We start from the raw sequence: 27445 nt of genomic DNA, 5'->3' as shown, positions 1-27445 counted from the left end.
TAATAATAATAATAATAATTTAAAAAACCACATTTATAGTTTTATTCAAAACTCCATTCTCCTTGATCGTGCATGTTAATTAATCATACATCATGTTGCCGGAACATCACACAACGCTATGAACCTAGATATTATTTTTTTTCGACTGGGATGCAAAGTCATAATCCTGACCGTCCAATAACCTCAAATTTGAGTCAAACCTGAAACGTGGCGTAAACATTTCCACGTGTAGTGATATCCACCCACAGCGTGTTTACTTCGAATCTTTCCACGTGTAGTGATATCCACCCACAGCGTGTTTACATGGAAGATGCTTGGCAGCGCAGTTAGCCACGTGTTTGTTAAAATTTTGAAATTTTTTTAAAAATTAATTATTTTAGATATTTTTAAATAGTTGTTTTTATTAAAAATAAAAAATATTTTTTAAATATTTTTTTCTAATACAAAGTAATTTAAAAAAATAACTATTAGCCAATGATAAAAAACAAAAATACATTTGCATCTTCATTATCCACATATATATAACACAACCCAATTGCTACTATTTGGCCATCAAAATCCAAAGATCGTCCGTTTCTATTGGGACCCATTCCATGCTCACTTCTCGCTCTCGCATTCTCTCTCAAAAAAATCTCAGCTTTGCATCGTTATCTGCTTCTTTTTTATTATCAAAACAGACACCTTTCAATTCCAAGCAAACCCTGTTGCCATCTTTGCATAACTCACCAGTTTCTTTACATTCTCAGTCATTCAAAGCAGGGGCTTCAAGGCGTTTTTTGGGTTCTGTAAGATTCAATCATTCAATGGCTAGCCAATCCAGTCCTCAATCTGCTCATGATTTCACTGTTAAGGTGGCTTTTTCTGTGTTTTAATTATGGTTTTTTTTTCTTCTTTTAGTTTTTGTCTATAAAGTTGCTTGCTTTATGCTGATCTTGAGGTTCGGGTACCATAACTTTCTTGGTTCTGGGTTGTGTTTGTGTGATTTGAACGGTGCTTAATTGTAGTCTGATCATTTTTTTTGGCTGCTGGAAATTGAGAGGATTACTGTAATTGTTATTAAGAAAAAATGAGGCCTAGGTTGGTTTGTACGCAAGGAAGGTCGTCTTTTTTTCTTTTTTTAAGGTTGCTGAGGTGGTAAGAACTTGTATAATTTGTTGGTGTTAAAGAATATGGAGGGTGTCTTTTAATTTTGTTCCTTTTGAGTTTTTCAACCTGTGTATGTTTTAGTTATTTGCCATTTATCTGTTGCTATTGGACCATCGAATGTATTATCTTTGATTCTTATGTACGACTTATCCATATCTTTGGCTCTATTTTGATTGTAGGATGCTAAGGGAAATGATGTTGACCTCAGCATTTATAAGGGGAAGGTCCTCTTGATTGTCAATGTTGCTTCACAATGGTAATTCATTTCCCTACTTTTCATTTGTCCTCGATGGGAAGAGATTGACAGGTTTTCTGGTTCGTATTACCTTTTTATTAAAGAGATGCTCCTTGACATAGTTCCAATCAAAACCCTTACGGTTGCAACATCAGTGTTAGTCGGTGGGTTCACTCCTCACGGATTCACTTTGCTGAAATCCTGTCGCAAAACAAGAGTGCATGAATGTAAACTCATTTAAGTTTGGAAATAAGGAGTCCACTGTTTACTTCTATGACCTTTAATTTTGATGCAGTGGCTTGACTGATTCAAACTACACGGAGCTGACCCAGCTATATGCAAAATACAAGGATCAAGGTCAGATTCTATCATGTTTTGTGTTGTGGCACTTAAGTTTGTAGGCTTGCAAGTATTTTTTTCATAAGTTAGCTTTGCATTAGGAACCAATGAACCCCTATTAGTGTACTAAATGGGTTAGTATATGGGTTTGCTTGTATCTCTGGATGGCTTCTATATGTTTCCTTGTGAAGTTCAATTGGGAATCAAATTGCTTGACATGGCTAATCATTTCAGGTCATTGCCATTTTTGGCTGTATGGCTGTTCCTTTCTCTGATTGCTTGCCTTTGTACTGGTGCAGGTTTGGAGATTCTGGCTTTTCCGTGCAATCAATTTGGATCTCAGGAGCCTGGGAGCAGTGAAGAGATTGTGGAGTTTGCTTGCACTCGCTTTAAGGCTGAATATCCCATATTTGATAAGGTAAGCTAACTCTTGCCATTTTACAGCCAGATGAAAATGGATTTCTTAATTTGTAATCAGTTTTCTTTCTGACTTGGCTACCAAAAATTGTCCACCTGGTAGTGTTCGTGTCTTTGGTGAGCATTGTCAATGAATCAAAGTTCACTTTCTTAAGAAGCGTGTTATTCTTGGTATAGGTTGAAGTGAATGGTAACAACGCTGCTCCAATTTACAAATACTTGAAGTCCAGCAAGGGTGGACTTTTTGGGGACAACATTAAATGGAATTTTTCCAAGTTCCTGGTAGATAAAGATGGCAAAGTTGTGGATCGTTATGCTCCCACTACCTCCCCTCTTAGCATTGAGGTAAAATTTGGTTCTGGTATTTCATTCCCCATGTTCAGCGACTACGTTTGATTTCAGATGTCTGATTAGTAACTTATATGATCCTGGTCAATATTGTTACTCTCTGCAGAAAGAGGTGAAGAAACTTCTGGGGATTGCTTAATTGCTCAATGCTTGGTTTGCTTAATCGGCTATGGAAAAAATAAAAGAGTACGCTGCACTACTATGAATAAACACCATGTAGTTGATGCTGGGGGTGTATTTATCTGGTCTTTTTCACTTTTGTGAGCTTGTTAAGACATGAATTATAGTTGATCTTCAGAATTCAGTTTCCAACTTTATACTAATCATCTTGTGTTCGCTTTCTAGCTTAAATCATTAAATCTTCGTCGTGAACTATATGCTTTTCTTTTTGAAAATGAATATTTAGGCTTACTGATGAACCAGTCTCATCTTCCTAATCTGAATGTGGCATCTTGGAAAGAAAAATGCACATTATATTTTTTTTTTTTTTTTAAAGTGCCTTAATAAAAGAATGTCTTTTCTAAAAAAAAGTGCCTTAATAAAAGAATGTCTTTTCATAATTATTTCAAATCTTTAACTTTTTTTATATTGATTTAAATTGCATATAATTTCTATGCAATAAACAACGTAGCTATATATATATATATATATATATATATATAAAAGAACTTATAATAACAATTATATTTTTTCTACATTTTCTCCACCACCATCATTAAAAAATATTTTAAATGTTTACTTTTAAAATATCATACCCAGAGCAAACAACCCTGGAGTCAATCCAAAGTACCAAAGCTATGAGGTGTCCAGGTCCGTGTGCCGTACAAAGAAAGCTCCGTGCCCAGGTGATTGGCTGTTTTAGTTGATCCTTTGTTGGAATTGGCCGACAAATTATTTATTTCATTTTATTACATGCCAAGCTTTGTGATCAAGCTTGCATGTCGTGAACATCAATGAAGGAACATCATGACAATAGTTATATGAAAGTGGTAAAAAGAAAAGCAAAAAAAAAAAAGCAAAATTTGCCACAGCTTGTCTTGGTTTAAAATTGGAGAGAGAGATGAAAATTACTTGTTAAACGGACAATAAAGCTACAGGGGCAAGCAGTCTTCAAAAGATCCGAACTATCCGACTAAATTCAGATAGAAAAATTCTTAAAAGTTCCATATTATTAACCGAAATTTATTTCAAATAATTTGGGCACTATGAAAAAATAAAATTATCCAAATCATATTATAATCTGGATCGTATTTTATTCATATTATAATCTGGATTGTAATTTATTAATTTTTCTTGAACTTTATTTTGGTTAGATAATTGTCATTTGCATTTTAAATAAAAAAAATTAATAATATAAAAAATCCGAGTAATTCTAGTTATATGAATTATCCAAAATACTATATTAAAAAAAAACAAGGGAAGAAAAAACTAACTTAAATCGAATAAAAAAAAATTTCATTGAAATTTACCGACGGCTCATCCTTGAAAACTTTAACAAAAGACAATGAGAGCTTAAAAACTTTAACAAAAGACCATGAGACCTAGACGTGACTGAGAGAATAAGTAGACAGGTTTATATGAACCAAAGGTAAAGGAAGCAGAGAAGTGATCTGTCGGCTGTCCCAACCCTGAAGGTTATTAAAATTATAAGTTTATTTGTAAAATTATATAATTTTATGAGTTAATATATATTTATTATATAAAATTACTTTAAAAACTAATAAAATCAAACTAAAATCATTCTAATTCGATAAAATCAATAAACTAATTATTTTAATGCAGATTTTATGTTCTCATTGGAAATATAACATTGCCCATTTCATTACATAAATAAATGTGTTTCCCAGTCAAACTTCAGTCTTCTTCTTTTTATACCCTCAATTTATCATCTAAAAACAACTAATTATACAAAACCCTCAAATATTATAAGGATTTTTATTTTTTTACTTCAATTCATCAAAACTCCTGGCTTCCTCTAACCATTCTCTTATCTAATACAAATATCAATTTCTCCCAAAATAATCTAAAACCTTAACTTACTATTTCAAACATGTTTTGATAAAGAACAAACATACATAAATATAGTAAAAACAAACCAAGGCATCTGTGCTACAGGTGTAGTTTCCATTTAAGGTTTCAATGGAGACTTCAATTTCCCTTTCAGATGGTAAACCCGGTAATTCCTCCAGAAAAACATCGGGTTGCTTCCCTGTAATAATAATATTATCTACATCTACTTATTTCTTTTTTGATTTCACTAACATACATTATTTTCTCATTAATTTCCTAGCGATCATTACTGAAATTATACAATTTGATATGCCGTTTCCTTCCCCCCTAAACACTACCCTTTTTCTCTCATCACCCTGCAAAATGTAAATGTTTGGTTTATGAATAAGAGTTACAACGTTGGTGAACTAAGTCTGGGTACTAGCAACAGTAGTTTGATCGGTGATCAAAGTGTGGGTGCTAGCAACATGCGTTTGATCATTTGGGTAATGGTTGTATTTGTGTCTAATGTCTCTTTTTTGTTCTGATCTTGTCGCAACTAGAGTGAATTTTTGTTTTCGATGGGTACAATTTGTGTTTTTGTGATTTTGACAAGATTTCTTAGTTTGTAAATTTCCAGGTTTATTGATGTTATGTTTTAGGTTTTTCTAGGCTTGAAAATCAATCCTTAAATCAGGGGATCGGCCTTCTTTTGAAGTTTGTTGCAATGTGGCCATATTCATAGTATTGGCTTTCGAATTAATTGAATGAAGTCATTATTTTAATTTATATGATATAATTATTTTATTACAATGTTGATGCAGTATAGGAACATCATAAATTGCTCTTATCGGATAAATCTAGGATGTATTGCATGCCCTACCACATTGAGCAAATATTTTGATTATCTAGTAAATATTTTGCTTTCATATTCAATCCTACCCTTACCATACTCAATTTGAGGCTTTGTAACTCAACAACCACCAATATGCAACTTCAAAACACATGTTCTGGAAAGCTCATCTGGGTTCAAAATAAAACGATTAGGGTTTGATTCAATTTTAGGCTTTTTTGTTTTTTTCTGATGTTAGTTTTTTTAATTTATTTATTTATCCTGTTGTTGTCTTTCATGAATCATCCTTTTCTTTTTAAATGAAACTATGTTCAGTTCTTATTACTCTATAATGTAATTCATTAATGCATGGCAATATTTAATTGCATGTGTCCACATTAGATTTACTGCAAGCAAGTATTCTTCAATCAATTGTCGATTGTTCTGAAAAATTAACTTGATGAAATACAGATATATGTCCCATAAATTATTTTAATTCAAATTTAACGTCATAAGGCCTGACCAGGAGAACCAAAGGAGAGAAGGCTAGACTGTCCACATAAATTCATCAAATCTTTAGTTCAATCAGCTAAAAATTTGATGACAATGGTGAATTTTTTAGAATAGTAAACCAACTTGTGCAATTCAACACGGAGCTAAACCAACATTCGGCCCCCTTTCTTTTTATCTCTGGGCCTAGGAAAAAGAAAAACCCTTTGAAGTGAAGGTACCAAGCCTCTATCATAGTCCAAAATAATAACTAGTTGAGAAGGTAAGTACTGGTTGTATGGAAGTTGACTCACAGAGGAATGCTGTCTTAATTCATTTGTTCAATTTTTAGAAGATCATGACTTGTGTGAAATGACCATGATTCATTTGGCCTTCAGAGTTTAAGCAAATATCCTCAGTACTTCTTCCCTTTCTCCTGGCTAATTTTTTCAGTAGCCTGTGGCAAGGATATTTTACAGAGTTTTTAGTTAGTTGACAGATGGAAATACATGTGCCAATTGACATGTTTCCTTTTATTTTCTTTTAATCTATTTCAATTTTATGCTTGCTCGCATAGAACTCAAAAATCACAACAATACATCTTGTTGCATTAACAGCTGTGAAACTTTTAGATTTTACAAGTCTGGTTCTGTGTGCATGATCTTGCCCGTTTATTTAGCATCTGAAAGATTGAAATTCTAATTTTAATGTGAACTGTGCAAAATAGTACTCTAATCTTTCTCCCATGTTTGTCCCTAGATTGATGTGAATGGTGAGAATCCGTCTCCACTGTATACAAGTTCTTAAAGTTGGGAAAATGGGGAATTTTTGGTGATGATATTCAGTGGAACTTCGCCAAGTTCCTTGTTAACAAGGATGGCCAAGTTCCCGATCGTTACTACCACCTCTCATTCTTGAGGTTCTAGAAAAACTCTCTAAAGGAAACGTGTTTGGATCTCTAGTTTATCTCAGTTATGCTGGCTTCTGTTGGTTTGTAGTGGGAAATCTTAATCCTTTTGATGTAATTGCATCGTGACATAAAGAAACTGTCGGAGATCTTATGATTTGTTGAGGTATAAAGGATTCAAGACCATAGATGAATTGAAGCATATGATGTTTAATTGCTCTGTGCTATTTTACATCAAGACTAGTGAAACATTTCTTGCAGAATGTGTCAAGTATGAGACCTGAGTGTTGCAAGATCCAGAATCAAAATTAATTACTTGTATCTGCACATACGCTTTGCTTCTTGGCATGAGATCTGTTGCTTTGGATACTCAAAGTTAACAAGATACTGCTAATATGTTTGTATTATGAGCAGCTGAGTATTGGTATTTTGTTGGATACCCTTCAAAGTTCACTCTTTTAGCACTTCTTTGTTTTTGTAATTTCCAGAACAATGAATGAAGTCAAATAATAAAAAATACCAGTTTGGAAAAGAAATCTTCAAGATGTGAAATTAACTTCAGCTCAAAAAGTACCATGACAAATTTTTCATGCACCACTGTTGTGCATTTCATGCATGTTCCTGAGGAACAAATTTATTAACTGCTTCCCATTCAACCACAAGGGTGGAAAGTTCGAAATTAAACAACATTGTCTTGCAGCAAAGCAAGATTATTTCAGAACACAAGAAAGAGAGCAAATGAAAATCAAGCATCAGACCAGGTGATATCCATCCATCCCCATTCCTTGTTCTTCTCATTGACACCTAATGCTTTCCAAACAGCTTTTGAGGCATCTACAATATTATTTGGGCACGGTGGCTGGTAACCATGTTCATCATCACATCCCCTAGTAGAGTCACAATGATCGACCACCAACGCCTTCACGCTTCTTCCATTTCCATTAATGGTGATATGGTGGTGGCACCTCTTCTTGTTGCTGAACCATCCTGTTGACAGTGCCACCACAGGTTTGTCATCGTCATGAGACTTACCATCGCATTCTGATGGTCCACCCCCATCTCCACCCTCCTCACAACTGTTTATTGTTAAAATTCCCTTTGTATGCGCGGACACGGGTGGCGAACACTTGTAGGTGGTGTAAAATTTTCCTTGTTCACAGCATTCCGCACCATTATCCTGGTTACACTGATTTTTCGGGGGCTTCTTTCCTTTCACTTTGCCACTTGGCTTGCACTTTTGTGCTTCAACCAATGCACCAGCTGTGACAAGAAGCACAAAGAGGACTAGAAGATACGTAAAAGTTGGGTAAACTTGCTTCATTTTTTCAGAATGTCTTCTTGCAGTGATGCTGATTATTAGTGGTGTATAGAATGTGCACAGCTTAGAAATAAATAGAAAGAGGGGGTGCTGAAGGACAAAAATTCGGGCGGAAACTACCAAAGACTGCATCTTAATTGTGTTTACGAGATTTTACGATTCATGTGAACAATGTTACCCTCGCGGTGTAAAACAAAAAACAACTGGGTTGATGCGAGGCTTGCATCGTGGCACCACGTTATTATTCAACATGTTTTGTCATTCGGTTCTACTGTTTCAGATTCTTTTGTTGTTTATGATGATTCCTAGGAAGATTCACCGGGGTTCCAATCTCTTTTAGACACCGGCCCGTTCGAGCGGTTTCATGACAAGAGCACCTAAAGCTGTAACATTTTCACTTATATAAAGTTCATATTTAATATCTTCCTCTACAAGGAATATAAGTTAGGAATTAAAAAAAAAATGAGAGAGTTATATTTTAGTGCACAAGCCATTTAGTGTTGAATCTAGTAAAGTAAACTCAGAATCAAGATAGTTGCGTCCAGAACCAGGCTAGTTGATTTTTTCCGTTTGGAAAGGTTTTGTGCAACAACATTTTCATACAAGGGATAACAATTCGATTTCTGAATCCTTTATAAATACCTCTCATTTCTATGAATTTTAAAACGAGGAGTAAATAACAAGGAAAGTTAGGAAAACAGTCTTAACACATACATTATCATCATTCTTGAGAGTTTTATTAATTGGTTATATTCTTGTATATTGTGCTATGAACATTAATTGATTTGCTCTTTGTGGTGAGCATAATCATGTGTACATGAAAGCTAATCATTTGAATTACTTGGTCTTCGCTAAAAATATTACTGATATGAAAGTAGCACCATATCAACACTCAAAAATAGATTACGAAATCAACACTCGGGTTAGCTTTTGAGCCCATAAAAAAATAGTTGAAAAGGTTTTGGTCCTCGTTCATGTAAGTTTATGAACATTTAATGAATTGGAAAAGTTATGCTCAGAGACTCGATGCGGGCAAGTTAGAACCAAGTCTGATCTCTCTAAACTTACGTTCTTTATTTTACACTTGCGTACTTACATATTACAAATTCATTACAAGTGTTGTTGTTGTTATCATATCAAAGCCTATTCACTCCCCTCTAAAATTGGCTCTTGATCCTACAGGAACATCGATTCTCTCTTCAGAAAAAACTGGTTAAATTTATCTTTTGAATGGTCAATTACAATATCTAAATTTCTCAAAAGTGGAATTGTGGAAATACTTTAGCAATCACTCACCCTATCGAATTGTATAATTTACATATATTAGAAGAATATCATATATTCCCAGAGATGATGACAGCCATAACTAAATATATGGAATGATGCTACCATTTGTGACCATTCATCTAAGTATTAGTAAGTTGCATACCCTAAATGAGAATCTTCTCTGTATGAATAGTAACCTCCTAAATTAAAGGCCAGACACGTTCGGACAGCCAGAAATGTTTGTGATTATTTGTTTTCCAGCTGCGGACCGAATACCATAACTTTTCTGCAATGTTTTTGGCAAACCATAATCCTGAGCTAAAACAGATCCTTCACCTTGCCTATTATCCGGCATTAATTTCAAAACCCCAATTTACAACCCCAAATTAGTCAAGTTACATTAGGCTAATCTGATCATAAACCGTTGGCAGACGGACAGTGAATACTCGTATGCCCTATTTATAGTTCTCTACTCACTGAAACAGTTCATGTAAAGAATTATACTCTTGTTTTCTATGTGGAAAATTCTCCATCTAGATCTTTGAACCAAATTAAAGGGATAGAAACAAACGGCTACACCCAGGCCAAATTATTTTTACAGCAGAAAAACCTGACCCTCCATTGAGAAAACCCTATACATAGCACTACTTGATAATCTATTTTACACAATCGGTCCCTTTTGTCTCTTTCTTTGCATAAATTTTGTACCCAAAATCATCGTCTTTCTTTTTCATCTACGCCTGTCATACATGGCAGACATAAGTCCATTGCTTCCATTTTCCCATTCTCTGGGCCCTGGTTCCACCTGTAGTTCTATTAGATGGAGATCCAGGAAAGTACTTCTCTTGGTATTTTCTGGTTTGTTTCTTGTTCCTTTAATTGTATTTATAGCTAGTAATGACAACGGATTCAAACAACATGTCCAATATTTACAAGAAGATGATCAAAATGTATCTTTCTCTCTGACCAAAGAAACGACAAAACCGCAAATTTTGAGGCCAGGATCACGGGGGGTGTCAGCTGGTGTGTCAGAGAAGGCCAGCGTGAATTTGAAGGGTGCACAAGTGAAGGGTTATCCTCAGAACGATAGCATGTTGTCATGGCAAAGAACTTCTTTCCATTTTCAACCTGAAAAGAATTGGATGAATGATCCTAACGGTCCTTTGTATTACAAGGGCTGGTACCACTTTTTCTACCAGCACAATCCACATGCTGCAGTCTGGGGTGACATAGTTTGGGGCCATGCTGTATCAAGAGATCTAATCAACTGGTTCCACCTCCCATTGGCAATTGTTGCCGATGAATGGTTCGATATAAATGGTGTATGGACTGGCTCGGCGACTATTCTTCCTAATGGTAAAATTGCCATGCTATACACAGGATCCACTAACGAGTCAGTGCAGGTACAAAATCTTGCCTATCCAGCTGATCACAATGATCCTCTCCTCCTTAAGTGGGTCAAGTACTCTGGCAATCCAGTCTTAGTCTCACCACCAGGCATTGATCCCAATGACTTCCGTGACCCGACAACAGCTTGGTACACTTCTGAAGGCAAGTGGCGCATCACAATAGGGTCAAAAGCTAACTTTACTGGCATAGCTTTAGTCTATGATACTGAAGACTTCATAAATTTTAAGATGAGTGGGGTACTTCATGGTGTCCCTGGAACTGGAATGTGGGAGTGCGTGGATTTTTACCCTGTGTCGAAAACAGGTCAAAATGGATTGGATACATCGGCTAATGGTCCTCATGTGAAGCATGTGGTGAAGACAAGCCTAGATTATGTTGGGAAGGATTACTATGCTCTTGGGACATATGATGACAAGACTGGAAAATGGTATCCAGATAATCCAGAAATTGATGTTGGTATCGGAATTATGCTCGATTATGGTATGTTCTATGCCTCCAAGACCTTTTATGATCAGGATAAAGGAAGAAGAGTGTTGTGGGGTTGGGTTGCAGAGTCTGATACTGAAGCTGATGATGTAAGGAAAGGATGGGCATCTCTTCAGGGCATTCCAAGGACTGTTCTGTTGGATACAAAGACTTGTAGCAATCTGCTTCAATGGCCAGTAGAAGAGGTAGAGAGGTTAAGACTAAAAGGCAAGGAATTCAACAACATAGAGGTTAAGGCAGGGTCGGTTATGCCGCTTGAACTTGACGGTGCCACACAACTAGACATCGCTGCTGAGTTTGAGTTGGACAAGAAGGCCTTAGAGAGCACAGCTGAATCCAATGTGGACTTCAGCTGCAGCACCAGTGGTGGGGCTGCTCAACGTGGTGCATTAGGACCGTTTGGTCTTCTGGTTCTTGCAGATAACAGCCTAGCTGAGCACACTTCTGTATACTTTTATGTTGCTAAAGGAAATAATGGCACCCACAAAACTTTCTTCTGCACTGACCAGTCAAGGTCTTCTGTGGCAAATGACGTTAAGAAAGAAATTTATGGAAGTTATGTTCCAGTTTTAGAGGGTGAAAAATTATCTGTTAGGATATTGGTGGATCATTCGATAGTCGAAAGTTTTGCTCAAGGTGGTCGGACAGTTGTCACATCACGGGTTTATCCAATAAGGGCAATCTATGGTGCTGCTAGGCTTTTTCTATTCAACAACGCCATTGAGGCTACCGTCACTTCCTCACTCAAGATATGGCAAATGAATTCTGCATTTATACGCCCTTATTTTAACGAACAGTAGCTGCTACCTTTAGTCTACCTAATTTGCATCCATTTGTACCGTAGTTTTCTTTTCTTTGTGATGCTTTTTACCCAAATTTTGAATAAGATATCTTCTTTCTTTTCCTATCAAAGAGAAAGGTAAGATGTAATAGGATTATCTTTAATTGGTTCCTTTTTCTTTTTTAACCTCTATCCAAACAAAATCTTAGAATCACTACTGTTATCATTTCATGATAAGCTTATTAACACCAACACCATCCTTTCAACCAAAAGTATGAAAAGTTGGAAACACAACAACACTGTCTGGCAGCAAAGCAAGCTTATTGAAGCTTTCTTGCATGAATAATCTTACAGCAGAACACAACAAAGAAAGCAAATGCAAATCAAGCATCAGACCAGGTGATATCCATCCATCCCCATTCCTTGTCTTTCTCATTTACTCCTAATGCTTTCCAAACAGCTTTTGATGCATCTACAATATTATTTGGGCAGGGTGGCTGGTAACCATGTTCATCATCACATCCCATTGTAGAGTCACAATGATCGACCACCAACGCCTTCACACTTCTTCCGTTTCCTTTAATGGTGATATGGTGGTGGCACCTCTTCTTGTTGCTGAACCATCCTGTTGACAGTGCCACCACAGGTGTATCATCGTCATGATACTTACCATCGCATTCTGATGGTCCACACCCATCTCCACCCTCATCAAAACTGTTTATTGTTAAAATTCCCTTTGTATGCGCGGACACGGGTGGCGAACACTTGTAGGGGGGGGAAATTTTCCTTGTTCACAGCATTCTGCGCCATTATCCTTGTTACACTGATTTTTCGGGGGCTTCTTTCCTTTCACTTTGCCATTTGGCTTGCACTTTTGTGCTTCAACCAATGCACTAGCTGTGACAAGGAGCACGAAGAGGACTAGAAGATACGTAAAAGTTGGGTAACCTTGCTTCATTTTTTCAGAATGTCTTCTTGCAGTGATGCTGATTATTAGTGGTGTACAGAATGTGCACAACTAGAAAATAAATAGAAAAGGGGAGTGGGGGATTTGCTGAAGGACAAATATTCGGGCGGAAACTACCAAAGACTGCCTCTTAATTGTGATTAGGAGATTTTACGATGCATGTAAACAATGTTAATCTCGCGGTGGAAAACAAAAGACAACCGGGTTGACGTGAGATTTTCATCGTGGCATAACTTCATTATTCAACATGTTTTGTCATTTGGTTCTACTGTTTCAGATTCTTTTGTTGTTTATGATGATTCCTAGGAAGATTTGGAGTTCAAAACTTCAAATCTCGTTTAGACACGCTCTTTCTTAATTCAAGGACGACCAGATCTGAAACATTTACTTCGTTGTATTTAATATCTTCGTGATGATCTCCATTGATTGTCATTTACAGGCTTGCAGCAGATCCAAGATACTATACCATCAATACATCTTCCTCCCCGAGCAGTCATCTCAGAGTCCATGAATAATTCAGATCAGCAGTACAGTTGAAGGCTGGTGTTTTCTCCCTGATCGACAAAATCGCATAATAACAATAATATTTGTCACATGCTCGAGCAACACGGGCTTCTTAAATAAAGAATTGATCGGGGTAATGCTTACAAAGAAACACCTGCCAAGACTCGGTCAAACTATGAATGAGTAAGAAGGGAAACCAAAGTTCCAAAGAATAGCAGCCATCATGTGCTTGAAACATCGATTTACGCTTTCTTTCTGCTACAGATTAATGTTTTTACCAGGAAATTTTGACAAGTTTCCACTGTCACTTGAAAATTTTAAATGGTGGCTACTTGTACAAACTAAGACAGCACAAGCACATTGCCTTTTACTAGGGAGATCCGATTTCATAATTATCGCAGGATTGGATACATTTTGAACAGATATGTACAAAATTGTCATGTGTCTATTGCAGCAAACAGTCATCCTCTTGTCAAGTCAATATCAGTGTGGGGGTTTCTCATATCAGCTGGTCGCGGACCAGGCCAAACACTTATCAGAGAGGGAGTGAAACTTTGCGGAGTGCTGGTAGGGGTGACTGATTTCAGGTTAGCAGAATTATCATCGAGCTGAGATGCCGAGTCTTTTTTGTTTTTGGGACGGCCTACTTGTTTATCCTTCTTAGAACCATCATATAGGAAACTACAGACAACCACCTGCAGCAAGGGCTCATTTATTTTTTATTATGACCACATGGCTAGACTGATAAAAGCTAGACTATAAAGGTGAATATAAAATGGTGTATCAACACAATAACAAAAGGGATATATATTCAGTTAAACCATTCTGTTTTTACCAAACTCAGTATTGAAAAGATTAATCCAAAACACAATCACCATTGCAAATCCCAAACAATGCTTCACAATTCACATATTGTATTTCATAAAGCATGCATTTTCCATGTGCACTTTGATCGCCCATAATGGAAACCATCCATAGTGAATTCAATATTGCAAAATCCCAAACAATGCTGCACATTTCACATACATGCAAAAGATGAACCATGTTTTTTGCATGCCATTCTACCATATGTCAAGCATGATGTTCATGATTTTGGCTGGTTTCCAGTAAAATGGGAATCTGAATTGCAAATAAAATAGTTTTGAAGGTCACCAAAATTTTACAGCTTTTAGCACGGGCACACATAAAGTTAGAAGAAACGAAGTTTCAGTAATATTAAAGATTGTAAGCAGAATGGTAACATTATCATAGAATGAGCAATTAAAGCTACAACACAATTCAGAGCATCAAAATAGTACCTGAACTGGGCTAGCTGCAATAAGCATTGCGATCGCACCACCAATGACATGGCCATCAGGACTGGAAAAAGAAGCACTTATACCACCAGTTCGATTGCGAGGGCCACCATCTTCAGCAACCAAGTATGAGCCTGACAAGCATAATATCTCAAAACGCCCCTACACAAGTTAAATATTCTAAATGAGGTCCTTCTTGCTGCTAAAAACATGTTTGAATTAATTAAAGTACCTAAGCAGAAGGAAAAGGCAAAAATGATCCATCCAGGTTTCAACAATATCCATTAAACCACAGCACTCAACACCCACTTAAATCCACTACAAAAGTGTTTGCCAGTCTTGAAACTCACTAAACAATCCAATGTAGCCAAAAATATGGCTATACTTCAAATGACCACCTTCAAAAGGCATCATTTATTTTTACATTAAATCATCCAAAAACTCTGAGGCCACTTCAATCCACAATGACATGGCCATTGGATAAGCATATTTTTATAGATTGAAAGAAGTAGTAAAGTGTTTGCCACCCCTGGAACTTACTGAACAGGTTATGTGGCCAGAAATGTAATTACTCTACAAATCTACCACAAAATGAACAACATTGAAGCCAAGAAATACAATCCTATCTCAGGTAGCATTCCCAAATTTATTAAATGCTTGTCCTTGTTGGGGTTTTAGAACCCTACACCCAAAGTTCAAAGTAACAGTTAACCAACATTCATGCCAGGTAAGCACTCTTGCTTAGTTATCAGCTGATAAATGATTTTGCCTGAGGTTTCAGAAAAATGATGAATAAAATTGGTTTTGATATCTGCACTAATGTCACACATTAATTGATATTTCAATAATTTGAGACTTGTGACATGTTTCCTCATGATGACATTAGAATCCTTGTTCAAATACTGTTTGCTATCCATGTAATCACAGGCAAAGCATGAACATAATTACCAACTTTAGACACTTAACCCAGCCTAAAAGGTCACCTACGAGATAGAACATGTGCCCAATTATGTTCCATATTCAAATTCCAGACCTTCAAACAAATTCCCAACTGTTGCTTATCAGCCTAATAGGCTTCAGATTCAATTTGTTTTCATGCAATGCTTAATCAACTCCAGATTAAGCTGAGTCCCATCTATTTTTCTACCAGAACCTTACCATTCCCTGTTTATTCTTGCATTCTAAAGCTCAAACATTCCTTTAAATTCATTTATTGAATTCTTGGTTCTGACTTCACTAGTTTACTCACAAATCTACAAGTTGACAGCAATTACATTGTTTGCCCACGCGCTCTTATATTTTCAGCATTTTAACGATTAACAAAAGAACAAGTAAAAATATATCAGGAAGCTGGACATGCTAAAATTCAATAACAATTTTGGAATAATTATTGCAATGCATTAACGTATTAGAAGATGTGGAAAAAGATAATGTACTATCAAACAAGTCAGAAACTTGTTGGGTTCGTACAAAACTTCGGGGAAAATAAGTGTGGCATAGTAGCATTCACATCTAATTTCTGATCAACAGTTTCAACAAAATTGCAGCAAGGAAGCTGAGTCACTCAAATGAAACAGTTCAATCTAGAAAAATATCAAAAGATATTTGATTGCCTTAACCTCAAATGTGATAGATGGCCCAGAAGATGCTGGCTGACGAAGTGTCACAGAGGACACTGTACCAGTACCAGACAAGATGCAAACAGCCCTTGGCCTCTGTTGCGAAAATGACAATAGTTTTGAAACGATATCCTACAAAGAACAACATAACAGGATTTAAATCAACATGAAATTGGGAAACCATGCAACTCCATAATGCGTGTGCCTGCACATGTGCACCAAGTTTCTCCATTGATATATGCATATTTTGTTTTGAACAATCTGCTTAGCTATTTCATATAGCTAAACAACTTGCATTCCAAAGAAAACACAGACTTGGAAAAGCATTAAGAAAGCTTCAATGTAAGGGCAACTACCAAATATTGTTATTTCTGCCCCACTAGCAAGCTAATATGCTAGCAGTAGTTAAAATCTGGTCCCTTTAAAAGTACAGGAAAACCTCATCATTCAATTCTAATTAAGTTAAGACTATTCTTTCAGATTCTAAAAGGAATAAATGTGGCCAGTTGTGTTTCATGGAGGAAAACCCTTCAAGTTTACTTACATACTGGACACAACACAAACTGGAAATGAAGGAAACTTCAAAGTCAGGGGTGACTATCCTAATATCACTATTTCTCCCCTCCAAAATGTAAGAAAACCTCATGCATACAATTCCAAAGATGTTAGACCAGCTTCTTTCATATTTAAAAAAGCATAAATGCGGGTAGTAAAATGATTTTCATGGACAAAAAACTTTTAATTTAACTGAATCTTGGACTAAAAAAGTTGAACACGCAACTTAAGATTACAAATCAAATGTCCAAGAAACTTGAAACTACAAAGGATATAGCATACCTCTCCAACTCCAATGCTGACCACATGCGGTGAAAAAGCTAGTCCAGCTGAACTGTTCATCCATTCACCTTGCAATATCAATTAAAATCATTTTAGAAAATTGAAAGAAATAATAAAATAAAAAACTAGATATATTAAAGTCAACATAAATATCAAAATCAAGTTTGACATCAATGATAGATTAAAAATGCTTCAAAACAAGAAGCGTTTAAAAGGAATTATTGAAAAATGGAAACATAAATATCAAAATAAAATTTGACGTCAATAACAGATTAAAAATGTTTTACAACAAGAAGCATTTAAAAGGAACAATGGACAAATGGAAACAACTTTGAAAGAAAAGAGCAAGGTAAAAATATGGATAAGAGCTTAGCATATATGTCAAGGAAAATCATTATAACAAAAGCAAAACATTGCAAATCAAACACTTCGTTGAAAATAAAATGACAAGATCGCTATTGAAGACAACTCATTGCCTCCTAATATTAAGCTAAGTGGAATTCCCAATGCAGAAAATGCATTCTAACTTATTATTAAACCACAATAAATGTCATTAACTACAGGAATGATGTACTTCAAATAATTACCAAGGGTAGCCAATTGTTGCTTCCTTCCACTCCCAGGCGGCCGCCCTCGATTTCGTTTTGAGGTGGAAGAATCCTCCCCTGAGGATGGCTTAGCCTTATCTGGCAAGGAAGACAATCCAAGTGAGACCCGCCCATCCAAACCGTATTTTCGGGGCCTACCTCGCTTCTTCTTCACTGGCTCACCCACTTGCACCTCAGAGGTTGCAGCCATGTTAATGCCATGGCCAAAAGTAGCATTTGGCGGCTCTATTGAAAATGCTGGCGCAGATGAACCTGGCCTGACATTTGATTGAGATGCAAGGTGAGGGCTTGACAAGGATCTGAACCCAGTTGGAGGATGTAATGGATCATGTTGTGATTCAGACCCAGACCCAAGAATCCCACTTCCTCTGTGAATATAGTATGAAGACGACCCGCTAGGAAATGCCATGGTTTCTCTTCCATCCATGCATTTACTAAGCAAAATTGAGCAAGATCACAACAGCACAAGATCAAACCAGCAAAAAGATCGCTAATTTTTCTTCACCTTCTCTGTTTAGTTGTTAAAGATTGTTTTTTTAGACCCTCTTCAACACTAAATTTTGAATTTAACCAAAGATTGTGCAAAATAGAAACTAAACTAGAGAGCAAGTGAGGGTGTCAAGATAAGGGTTTTACAAGGGTTTTTCTATAAAGAGCGCAAATGCTGGGAAACAACAAATTTTAAAATCTTGAACTTGAAATATGAAAGATGAAAGGAAATGAAACGCATTATAGCCCTAAATCCTCAATTACACATATATAGGAATTTTGAAACAAGGGTTTCAAAGAGGTTTCTGTTTCAAAGGACAGAATTGAGAAAATCCAGTGATAAGAAATCAATCTAAGCCCACTAAAGCTAGAAAGAAAAAGATGTTAAACAAGCAAGAAACTTCACTCTCACAGCACCAGAAAACAACTTATTTTGTGAACAAATGTTGAGCAGAATTAGAAACAATTTTGATAGTTACACAGGCCTAAAAGGATGGACAACTCAACTAGTCCTGAAACACGCCATAACACGAACAAAACCCTAGATTTGAAAATAATCTAGAGCTTTGACAGGGAAATGCAGATGCTGGTAAAGAAAAGCTAGAGAGAGCAAGAAAAGACAAAAGTGAGAAAAAAAGAAGAGCGGAAAATGAAATGAAAATTGTGTGAGTTTTTGAATTAAAGACCTTCCCTTTGTCTTTTGTTTCTTTATTATTGTTTAGTAGTCTGGTCAGATCAGAGTGTGTGTGAGTGTATGCGCGAGTAAGTGTTTTGACTAAAAAGAGAGTGAGTGATTGACAGTGTGTGGTGTGGTGGCCTACCAAAGAATCAAACCTTACACTAGATGTCCTCATCAGATTACCATGAGTGAAAACAATGAGCTCTCCCTCTCTACCTCTCTCTCTCTCTCTCTCTCTCTCTCTCTACTAGTAATGGAATGACGAGCCTTTCACGGGTTTTGGTTTCGCTATTACTACTTTGATGAAAACTGAGGGAGAGGGATCTTTTTAAGGAGGTCTTCGCTCGGAGAAACAGACAAGACAATGTTCTAGCAGTAACAGGGAAAGGCATGGAAATAATATTAGAGAATTATGTAAAGAAAAGAAAGGGAGATGGGATGGCTTGCCAGGTACAAGGAAGGAAAAAATGACTCTGGTTATCAAAGTGTCTTTACTCCCTCTGCAGCTCCAGACATGTTACAGGGACCTGTTTAAGTTGAAAAAGGAGCTCATCCTTGAGATGGGGCCCCGTAGAGATTTGAGTTTGTGTTGCTTTCAAAAAGACACCGGACCGAACTATGGCAGACCTGATAACAGTCTCTCTATGGTAACTAGGCAGCTAGCTCCATCTGTAGAATACAATTTATGGGTGTGCCCAGGCCAATTAATCTATGAGTTCGTGTCTTCATTCTCAATTCTAAGTAATTTTATGAATGTATCTTATTTTGATAAATTAAAAAATATAAATGCAATTAATTGTTTTTATCTCGTAAAAAATCAATTAAAATAGTCAATAAAGGCTAGAATCGACGTTGAAAGTATGCTTAAAGGATCTGTATTGAAAAGTTGTCTAATTTCGATTAATAATTTCACAAATATTGATTTAAAAGCATCATTATTCTCTACTTGATTGTTAAATTCTTTCACTCATATTGACATAATTTTGAATATAGATTTTTATTATTTAAAATGTAGCTATAAATTTGCATAGAAAATCAAGCGATGAATTATTTAATGCGTCCATACCAATCCAAAAGAACGAGAAATTATATTTGTTAGACATGTTGAATTATTATGATAAAATTTAAAGTAAAACATGACCAGTTAAAAATTAATAAAAAATAAAAAATGATGAATTATCAGCCAACAAAACCTTATTATCTGAACCATGCATCTTTTTTTTAAACTAACATGTACTAGAAGACCTCAACAATTCATTGTAATAATAAATCAGTGAATTTTTATTTTAGTACCCTAATTAAAGTTTTGAAAACTTTTTTATTTTTTTTAATTTTATTTTTTAACATTGAATTTACTAAATATTAAACTTTATAATTTATTTTAACTTGTTTTCTATGAAGTTATTTGAATTTTATAACCTGAGTTGAAGATGTTAACTTGAATCATTTGTTTTTTTAATTTTTTTTATTTTATACTTCAATATTAGGTTAAATGAAAATTTGATTTCATAATAATAACTATTTTTTTATTGCTTTTTATGAAATTATTATGATTTTATAATTTAAATCACAAATTTTAAAGGTTAGTCGGATTGACTCGACTTTTTATTTTTTTAATTATATTTTCAAAATTATATTGATTTAAAATAAAATTTTATAAAAAAAATTTATTTTTCTTTTAATTACTGGTCTCCTCACCTGGATTTAACAAGTTAATTCTTGTTAACTCGAGTTATTATTTTTATCTTTTTTATTTAATTTTTTTAATCTAATCCCTCAATATTAGGTTAATTGGAATTTGAGATTCATAATTATTATTTTATTTTATTTTCGTAAGATTATCATAATCTTGTGACTCAAATCACGAAATAAACTAGTTGATAGAGGTTTTTTTGTCTTGTTTTTAATTAAATTTTTTTAATTTCATCATTAAATATTAAATTAATTAGAAATTAAACTTCATAATTTGTTTTAATTTGTGTTATATGAAGTTATTCTAGTTTTATGACTTGAGTCAAAAGTTTATTTGTTTGGCTAAAATGGTTTTCCATGGCTTTTTTAATTGATTTTGTTTGTTTAATTTAATCCCTTAATATTTGATTGATTATGAATTGAGTTTTATAATTTATTTTAAATTATTTTTTACAGTGTTATCTCAATCTTATAATTTAGGCTTGGTAGAGGTTGACTTGGTTTATTTTTTTAGTTGAATTTTATTTTCAATTTCTTCATTTAATATTAAATTGATTAAGAATTAAGTTTAATAAAAAAAATTAAATATTTTCTACAAGGTAATTGAGGTCTCGTGATCTTGATAACATATTTAATAAGTTAATTCAAATTAATCTAATATGTTATCATTTTAATATTTAAAAAAACATGTTATTTTAATTTGTTTAGTCAAATTGTTTTTTTAGGTTTGAATTATTTTTGAACCTGTAAACTTAATTAGTTACATCAAATAAATTCTATATAATTTAATTTTTTATTAAAAAATCATTAACAACACTCAAATAATTTTTTAATATAAATTTTTTTGACCTGACTGGGAATTAGCAATGACATGGGACATTACTGTTTCTAGGACCCCTATTTAATAAATTGAAGCAAATTAAAAAAAGAAAACAATGAAATATGATCTTTGAGGTGAAATGAAAACTTCATATTCTCTTTTCAGAATTTATTAAAAATGATTGTCACTACACTTTAGCAGCCGCGCTCCTAGACTCCACTGTGGCTACTGTGATCCAATAAAAACAGTGAAATATGATCTTTCAAGTCATCACTGGCTCTCTTTCTTTTCTTTTCTTTTTTTCTTTTTTTTTTTGTTGACGTCAAATTGAAACTTCTGATATTCCCTACTTGGGACATAGAAAAAAAAATGTTTGCATGCGTAGAAAAGTCTCCAGTCTCGTAAATGAATGGAGGAAGGAGCCGCATTATTAGACTCCATTGACAAAAAAATCTCATTTCTCCATACTTGTCAAGATAGTGTTCGTTTTTTCAAATCATAAGATATAATTATTCAACTTTTATTCAAAGGATATAAAAACCCTATGTATATATAGACACACACCCACACAAACTGAATTAAATGCCTACGAACGTATATAAAGCTATCATATTAAAGTTGGGATGCCCCAGTGGTTAATGCCCTTCACAAAGACGAGAGAAAAATGTACGAGCTATTAAGTCTTGCGGTAACTTCTTTCTTTGCGAATATTAATTATCAAAGTTTTAATCAAAACTGCCTGGTAATTAAAGCAGCTGTATGCATGAAGAACTAGTGCTGCATGCCAGCTTCTTTTCCTTTGTTTTTGTTCTTGAACTGGATTGTAGTGGAGAAAAGATGGGATGCTTAAATTCCAATAGTGTAAATCTATTCATAATTTTAATTGTAAAGATAACCTCTGCTGGTGCCTGGTAGGTTCGATTCTTAAGAGAGACGCCTGGATTGCGCCTGTGGAGAATAAAGCTCAGGAAAAGGAACATTACTGCAACTATAAATTTGATAGTAAGCTCACTTATTCTTTTCACTGCCATAAATGATACTCTGACTTTAGGTTTATGGCCTCGGGAAATATAAAACCATTTACCAACTTTGGCCAGGATAAAAAAACAAAACTAATTTATAAAAAAAATCCATGATAGAATTAATAAAATTGTGAAGTATAGTAAAAAATTATTTCATGTAGAAAAAGTGTCGTAGCATGAAAAACAAAACATTATTCATTGTAGCAATATGCTAATGAAATTCCCCATCACAAGAAAATTCATCCATCAGTTTTGATGTTAATGGGTAGGATTATCTTTTTCATAGTCAATATTTTATCATGAAGATGAGTGGACTAGCTCAGTTTTTCAACTTTTTTTTTATTTTTATGGTGAAAAGACATTATTACCTTGAAAAGTACAACTCAATCAACTAGTTTTGAAGAGCTATTTTGGATTTGTATTTTTTAAAGTAGGGTGAAATGATTGAATTATTTTTAAAAATATTTTTTTAACTTGACTTTAAGGGTTTTTTTGTATTTTTCATTTTAATTTTTTAGTTATTATTAGATAAAAAGATGAATAATTTAATATTTAAAAAAATATAAATAAAAAAAATTATTGGAGCCTGCATGTCATATGCCAATTAGTAAATTGTTTCATAAACAGCATGTACACCTATTTATTATAGCCAAAACCAACCTTATGATTTTTTTATTTGTCATGTTTTTACCTCATCCCTAGGTGGGGCATATAGTTTGATTCCTTTGTTAACTTTATCATTCCTTGTTAAATATAATTTTTCTTTTAAAAAATATTTTTGAATTAAATTAAATTAATTAATTTAAATATAAATATAAAATGCATTCTTCATAATATTTTATTTGATTTATTTTATAAGTTATTGCTTTTGTGATGGGTGCGTCCTCTTTCATGTGATAGGATAGTGTTAACAACGAAGTGTTATAATTATGATATTAAAAAAATTGTTTAATATTTAAATTAATCATTGATAACTCATTTTTTTATAATTAATTATTGAAAAAAATTGTTAGATTTATTTGTTACTATAACCTTTTTATCATATTATTAAATTAACAGGGTTTATTAGATCCAATCAAGTTATCAAATTAGATCTCAACTTTTCTTTACTTTTTTAAAAATACTATTATCATTTGAGCATTTGTTTTACATTAATTTTTTTTTTATCCGACTCATGAGTTGTGAGGTAGCACAAGTTGTCTATCTAATTTTAGTCAAATTTTTATTTTTAATTTAATATTTTTTTTATTTTTTATCTTCGATAATTGGTTAATTGGAATTGAATTTTCTAATTCATTTTAATTTATATTTTATAAAGTTATTATATTTTCATGTTTTAAATTACATGTTTTTAATGATAATCATGATTGACTCGAGTTGATGTGAAATATTGTTTTTTTAATATATTTGTTTTAAATTTTTTTTCTAATATATCAACTTTTTAATATTTTAAAGATTTTTCATCTAGCAGACATTACATTTTTTTTCCTTCTCCATGTCTTTACATTTTTTTAGGATTAAAAAATGATCAATATCACAGCTTAGCGCTGATCAAGAATTTAGTATTAATCAATTAGTAGAGCAAGTGATCGTTCAAGAGATCTGTGAGAAGGGAAGCAGTGATTTTCAATAAAAAAGCGATGCTTCAATTCATAGTAATTTATGAGAAAGTGGGCATTTTATGTACGGTCAAAACTCCACAAACTTTGTGCATTTTCATTCTCTTCTGCAGAATATGGACTTCTTGATTAAGGACATGATTTTATTTTTTCTTCTTCTGGGCTCATCTCTCTTCTCATTTGAGTTGGGGTTTCTGTGAGCTTCTGGGTTCTTTTGGCTCAGGCTGGCCCGGAGCTGCTAGATGCTTTGCGGTGGTGTCTTCTAACTGGCTTCGCTGATTTTTCCAACGCTCCCCTTCTCTTTATCTGTCAAAGCTGTCTCCTTTTGTTTCATAGGATAGGATAGCTTCTTTCTAACGTCATGGCTTGCATGGTCGGCGCGGTTTCTTAATCATTCTCTTTCTTCTTTTTCATCTGCGGTTTTAATTGCTTTTGTGAGGAACATAGCTGCAAATCCAATGTTCTTTTTTTTTTTTGGCGCTGATTCACAGGTCCCTTGATTAGTGAATTGTGATGGGTTCCCATGAAATGCGCTTCCAACTCGGCAAGTTGTTCGAGGGAAGTGCTGAATCAAAGCACTGTTTGGCGGAGACTGGTTTTCCGAGGGCTGGCCATTCCGTGTCACGTTAAGGTTTGTAGCGCCTTGTTTTGTAGTGGTAGGCTTTTTTTTTATTTTCTTTTTCGGACATCCTGACATCTCCATGTCACTTCGTTTTATAATATGCTGCCACGTTTTCCATGGTCGTCGTAGCTACTGCCCTGATTACCTTCCTCTCATCATGTCAAAGTTGTTTAATTTTTTTCTTTAAGAGAATGTCAGATGGTTATTTGTTGTTTTTTTATGTCAAAGGACCTGTTTGTGTGCTCTATTATGTCTTTTTTGGGTCTCTGTAGGTGGTTCTTTTCGTTTATGACTCTGTTCTTTGTTTGCTCAAACTCTGTTGTTTAGTGGTTGTGTCTCTCTTTGTTGTTTATTCTTGCTTTTAGTTCTTTGATTTCTTTTTTTACTTACAATATCTGCTCATTGTTCAGTCTTTATCATGTGTCCGCTGTATCCGCTTTGAATTTAGTTTATTTATTTATTTATTTATATATATGTGTGTACACACACCTTTTGAAAGATACTCCCATAAGTCAAACTACAATGGTATATTTACACGTGAATTAAAAAATATAATTAATAGAATTCTGATATTTTTTAAATTGATTTCTTATCATTTCATTATTTCTGGTTAAGCTATTAGCTCACCTGGGATTACTTTTTTCTCTTCCAATCTGTACAATTATGTTTGGTTATTATTCTATGAAAAAAAATATGAGATATTAAAGATAAGAAATAAAAATAAAATTATATTTGGTAATGATTTATAAGACATGATGAATATCTTTGTATCTTTTTTTGTTATGATAAATAAAACAAAATAAAATATCAAAAAATCAATTTTATCTCTAATGCATATTATTATCAAACTTACTTATGTAAAAAATAATAATTAGATATAAATTTTTGTAGTTTAAATTGGATGTTGTAATTTATAATATTATAATAACTATAATTATAAAATCATAATAAATCTAAAAGGTCAACTTAGAGCTTGGACCGGTTCCAGTTAAAAAGAAAGAGAGGAAGAATGGACTCCATATCCAGTAAAAAAATTAGATTAATTTGCAACTCTAGATTAATTTGCAACTCTGTCAACACAAAACAAAACATAAGTCAACATCCCGTTAAGTTTTTTTTTTCAAAACAAGGTTGTTTTATTTAAAAAATAAAATAAAAAACAGCCCTCTCAACCTATGACGCGAGCCTTCTTTATGGTCAGTTTTTTAGTTGGATTTTAAAATTATAATAATACACACTTTTATTTATACATTCACGTAGGTCAACCTGGATTGAGTCTCTTAACCCGTGACCCAAGTATTGTCCCAGGTTAACTCTCGATTCAAGTTTTTAAATTATAATAACAATTATTTTTTATCAATGTATTGACTCGAGACATCTTAGGTTGATCCTCTAAAGTCGAGTTTCAAACTATGATAATAATCATTTTTATCTATACATTAATTTAAAGTCAACCTAAGTTGGCTCTCCAGACTTGTGACGCGAGCCTTATTTTGAGTTGATCATTAAGTTTAGTTTTTAAACTACAATAATAATTATTTTTATCATTATATTAACATGAGCCAACCTAGATAAATCCTTCTCATGACCTAAGTTTTTTTCTAGGTCAATTTCTAAGTTGGATTTTAAATCTATAATAATAATCAATTTTATTTTTATGTTGAGTTGCGATGACCCTGCTAACCCTTGACTCGAGCCTTGTTTTGAATCGATACCAAAATTATGTTTTAAAACTATGATAATAATTACTTTTATTTTTATCTTGACTTAGGTTAACGCGAGTCAACTCTCCCCATTTATGACTTGCCTTTATTCCATATTAACCACTAAGTTAGATTTTAAAACTATGATAATATTTTTTTTCTACATATCTTAATTTGATAGTTTTGAAGTTTGACATGTTAGACATTAGTTTTCTGGGTTTCGTGTTTGGTTTGCCAGGTTCGTCATGGATGGCCTCTCCTATGTTTACAGCTTTGTCGGGTGAGACTATTTTCTATCATTTTGGTAGAAGGCCAACCATTTAGCTCCTTCCCATCTTTTTTTTCTTTTCTTTAGAGATTAGTATGTTTATGCATTATTTTATGTTGTTCTGTGATGTTGTGCCTTTGTGGATGTCCTGGACTTCAGTTTAATGGGCCTTGGTTGTTGCCCTTAAATGCTGAAAAAACTACGTTGTATGATTTTGTGAACATATGTGATTGCTTCTATTTGCGCTTAATGAATGTTTTATGATATAGTTTCTTGACTTTATTATGGTTGTTTAAATGCTAATGAGTTTTAACAGGAAAATTTGGGCATCCTTCAAAGTTGTTGTTTTAGCGTTTTGCAGGCTTCTTAACACCTAGAGCTTCTGTTAGGACGCACTTCAAGTCATGTTTTTTAAAACTTGATTTTTTTAAAATTAATTTTTTATATTTTTAAATTATTTTAATATATTTATAAACAAAAAATATTTTAAACCGCAACTCCTTTAATATTCTTGGGTACACCCTTCCAAAGCTGCATATCTCACTGGGGTTGATACACAAAGTTTAAGAATAATACACTGGTTGCTAATATTTAGAGTTTTGTTTTCCAAATGTAGTTGATTATGAGACTATCGGTTTCCATCTAAACATATACGTGTAATAATTTTTTTTAAATTTTTTTAAATTTTATTTTTATTTTTGCTTCAAATTATTTATTTTGGTATTTTGAAATTATTTT

General features: G+C 33.8%; 4 protein-coding genes, 1 long non-coding RNA gene and 1 pseudogene across 5 annotated transcripts; 3 read left to right on the top strand and 3 right to left on the bottom strand.

Moving 5' to 3' along the window:
• The first annotated feature begins 593 nt into the window (after positions 1-593).
• Positions 594-2624, top strand: LOC105124393 (probable phospholipid hydroperoxide glutathione peroxidase). The gene is made up of 6 exons (NM_001317420.1): positions 594-851; positions 1326-1402; positions 1677-1738; positions 2020-2138; positions 2315-2482; positions 2592-2624. The coding sequence occupies exons 1-6, from the start codon at positions 594-596 to the stop codon at positions 2622-2624; spliced, it is 717 nt and encodes a 238-aa protein (NP_001304349.1).
• Positions 2625-7447: 4823 nt separating this feature from the next.
• Positions 7448-8129, bottom strand: LOC105124392 (putative ripening-related protein 2). The gene has a single exon (XM_011024407.1). It carries the CDS (start codon positions 8021-8023, stop codon positions 7448-7450), a length of 576 nt encoding a protein of 191 aa, XP_011022709.1. The 5' UTR covers positions 8024-8129.
• Positions 8130-10035: 1906 nt separating this feature from the next.
• On the top strand, positions 10036-11982 carry LOC105124441 (acid beta-fructofuranosidase-like). The gene has a single exon (XM_011024459.1). The coding sequence runs from the start codon at positions 10036-10038 to the stop codon at positions 11980-11982; it is 1947 nt and encodes a 648-aa protein (XP_011022761.1).
• Positions 11983-12224: 242 nt separating this feature from the next.
• On the bottom strand, positions 12225-13448 carry LOC105124391 (putative ripening-related protein 1; annotated as a pseudogene).
• A 188-nt stretch (positions 13449-13636) lies between these two features.
• On the bottom strand, positions 13637-19461 carry LOC105124390 (uncharacterized). Its single transcript, XM_011024405.1, has 5 exons — positions 17773-19461; positions 17186-17253; positions 16349-16480; positions 14733-14891; positions 13637-14129 (listed from the first exon to the last, which is right to left on the bottom strand). The coding sequence occupies exons 1-5, from the start codon at positions 18218-18220 to the stop codon at positions 13896-13898; spliced, it is 1041 nt and encodes a 346-aa protein (XP_011022707.1). The 5' UTR covers positions 18221-19461; the 3' UTR covers positions 13637-13895.
• A 4776-nt stretch (positions 19462-24237) lies between these two features.
• Positions 24238-24853, top strand: LOC105124389 (uncharacterized). Its single transcript, XR_842041.1, has 2 exons — positions 24238-24487; positions 24606-24853. It is a non-coding gene; the product is annotated as an uncharacterized LOC105124389 (long non-coding RNA).
• The last annotated feature ends 2592 nt before the right edge of the window (positions 24854-27445 follow it).

The sequence above is a fragment of the Populus euphratica genome, unplaced genomic scaffold, assembly GCF_000495115.2.
Source record: "Populus euphratica unplaced genomic scaffold, PopEup_1.0 scaffold4.1, whole genome shotgun sequence".
Classification (NCBI taxonomy): domain Eukaryota; kingdom Viridiplantae; phylum Streptophyta; class Magnoliopsida; order Malpighiales; family Salicaceae; genus Populus; species Populus euphratica.
The sequence above is the reverse complement of the archived record's forward strand: the minus strand, read 5'-3'. Positions and strand labels throughout refer to the sequence as shown.

Coding starts and splice junctions, on each gene's coding strand:
- LOC105124393 (NM_001317420.1), top strand. CDS start 594: ATGCTCACTTCTCGCTCTCGCATTCTCTCTCAAAAAAATCTCAGCTTT. Junction 852..1,325: donor CTCATGATTTCACTGTTAAG/GTGGCTTTTTCT, acceptor TTTTGATTGTAG/GATGCTAAGGGAAATGATGT. Junction 1,403..1,676: donor GTCAATGTTGCTTCACAATG/GTAATTCATTTC, acceptor ATTTTGATGCAG/TGGCTTGACTGATTCAAACT.
- LOC105124392 (XM_011024407.1), bottom strand. CDS start 8,023: ATGAAGCAAGTTTACCCAACTTTTACGTATCTTCTAGTCCTCTTTGTG.
- LOC105124441 (XM_011024459.1), top strand. CDS start 10,036: ATGGCAGACATAAGTCCATTGCTTCCATTTTCCCATTCTCTGGGCCCT.
- LOC105124390 (XM_011024405.1), bottom strand. CDS start 18,220: ATGGATGGAAGAGAAACCATGGCATTTCCTAGCGGGTCGTCTTCATAC. Junction 16,481..17,185: donor TCAGCATTGGAGTTGGAGAG/GTATGCTATATC, acceptor TGTTCTTTGTAG/GATATCGTTTCAAAACTATT. Junction 14,130..14,732: donor TTGCAGCTAGCCCAGTTCAG/GTACTATTTTGA, acceptor CCCTTGCTGCAG/GTGGTTGTCTGTAGTTTCCT.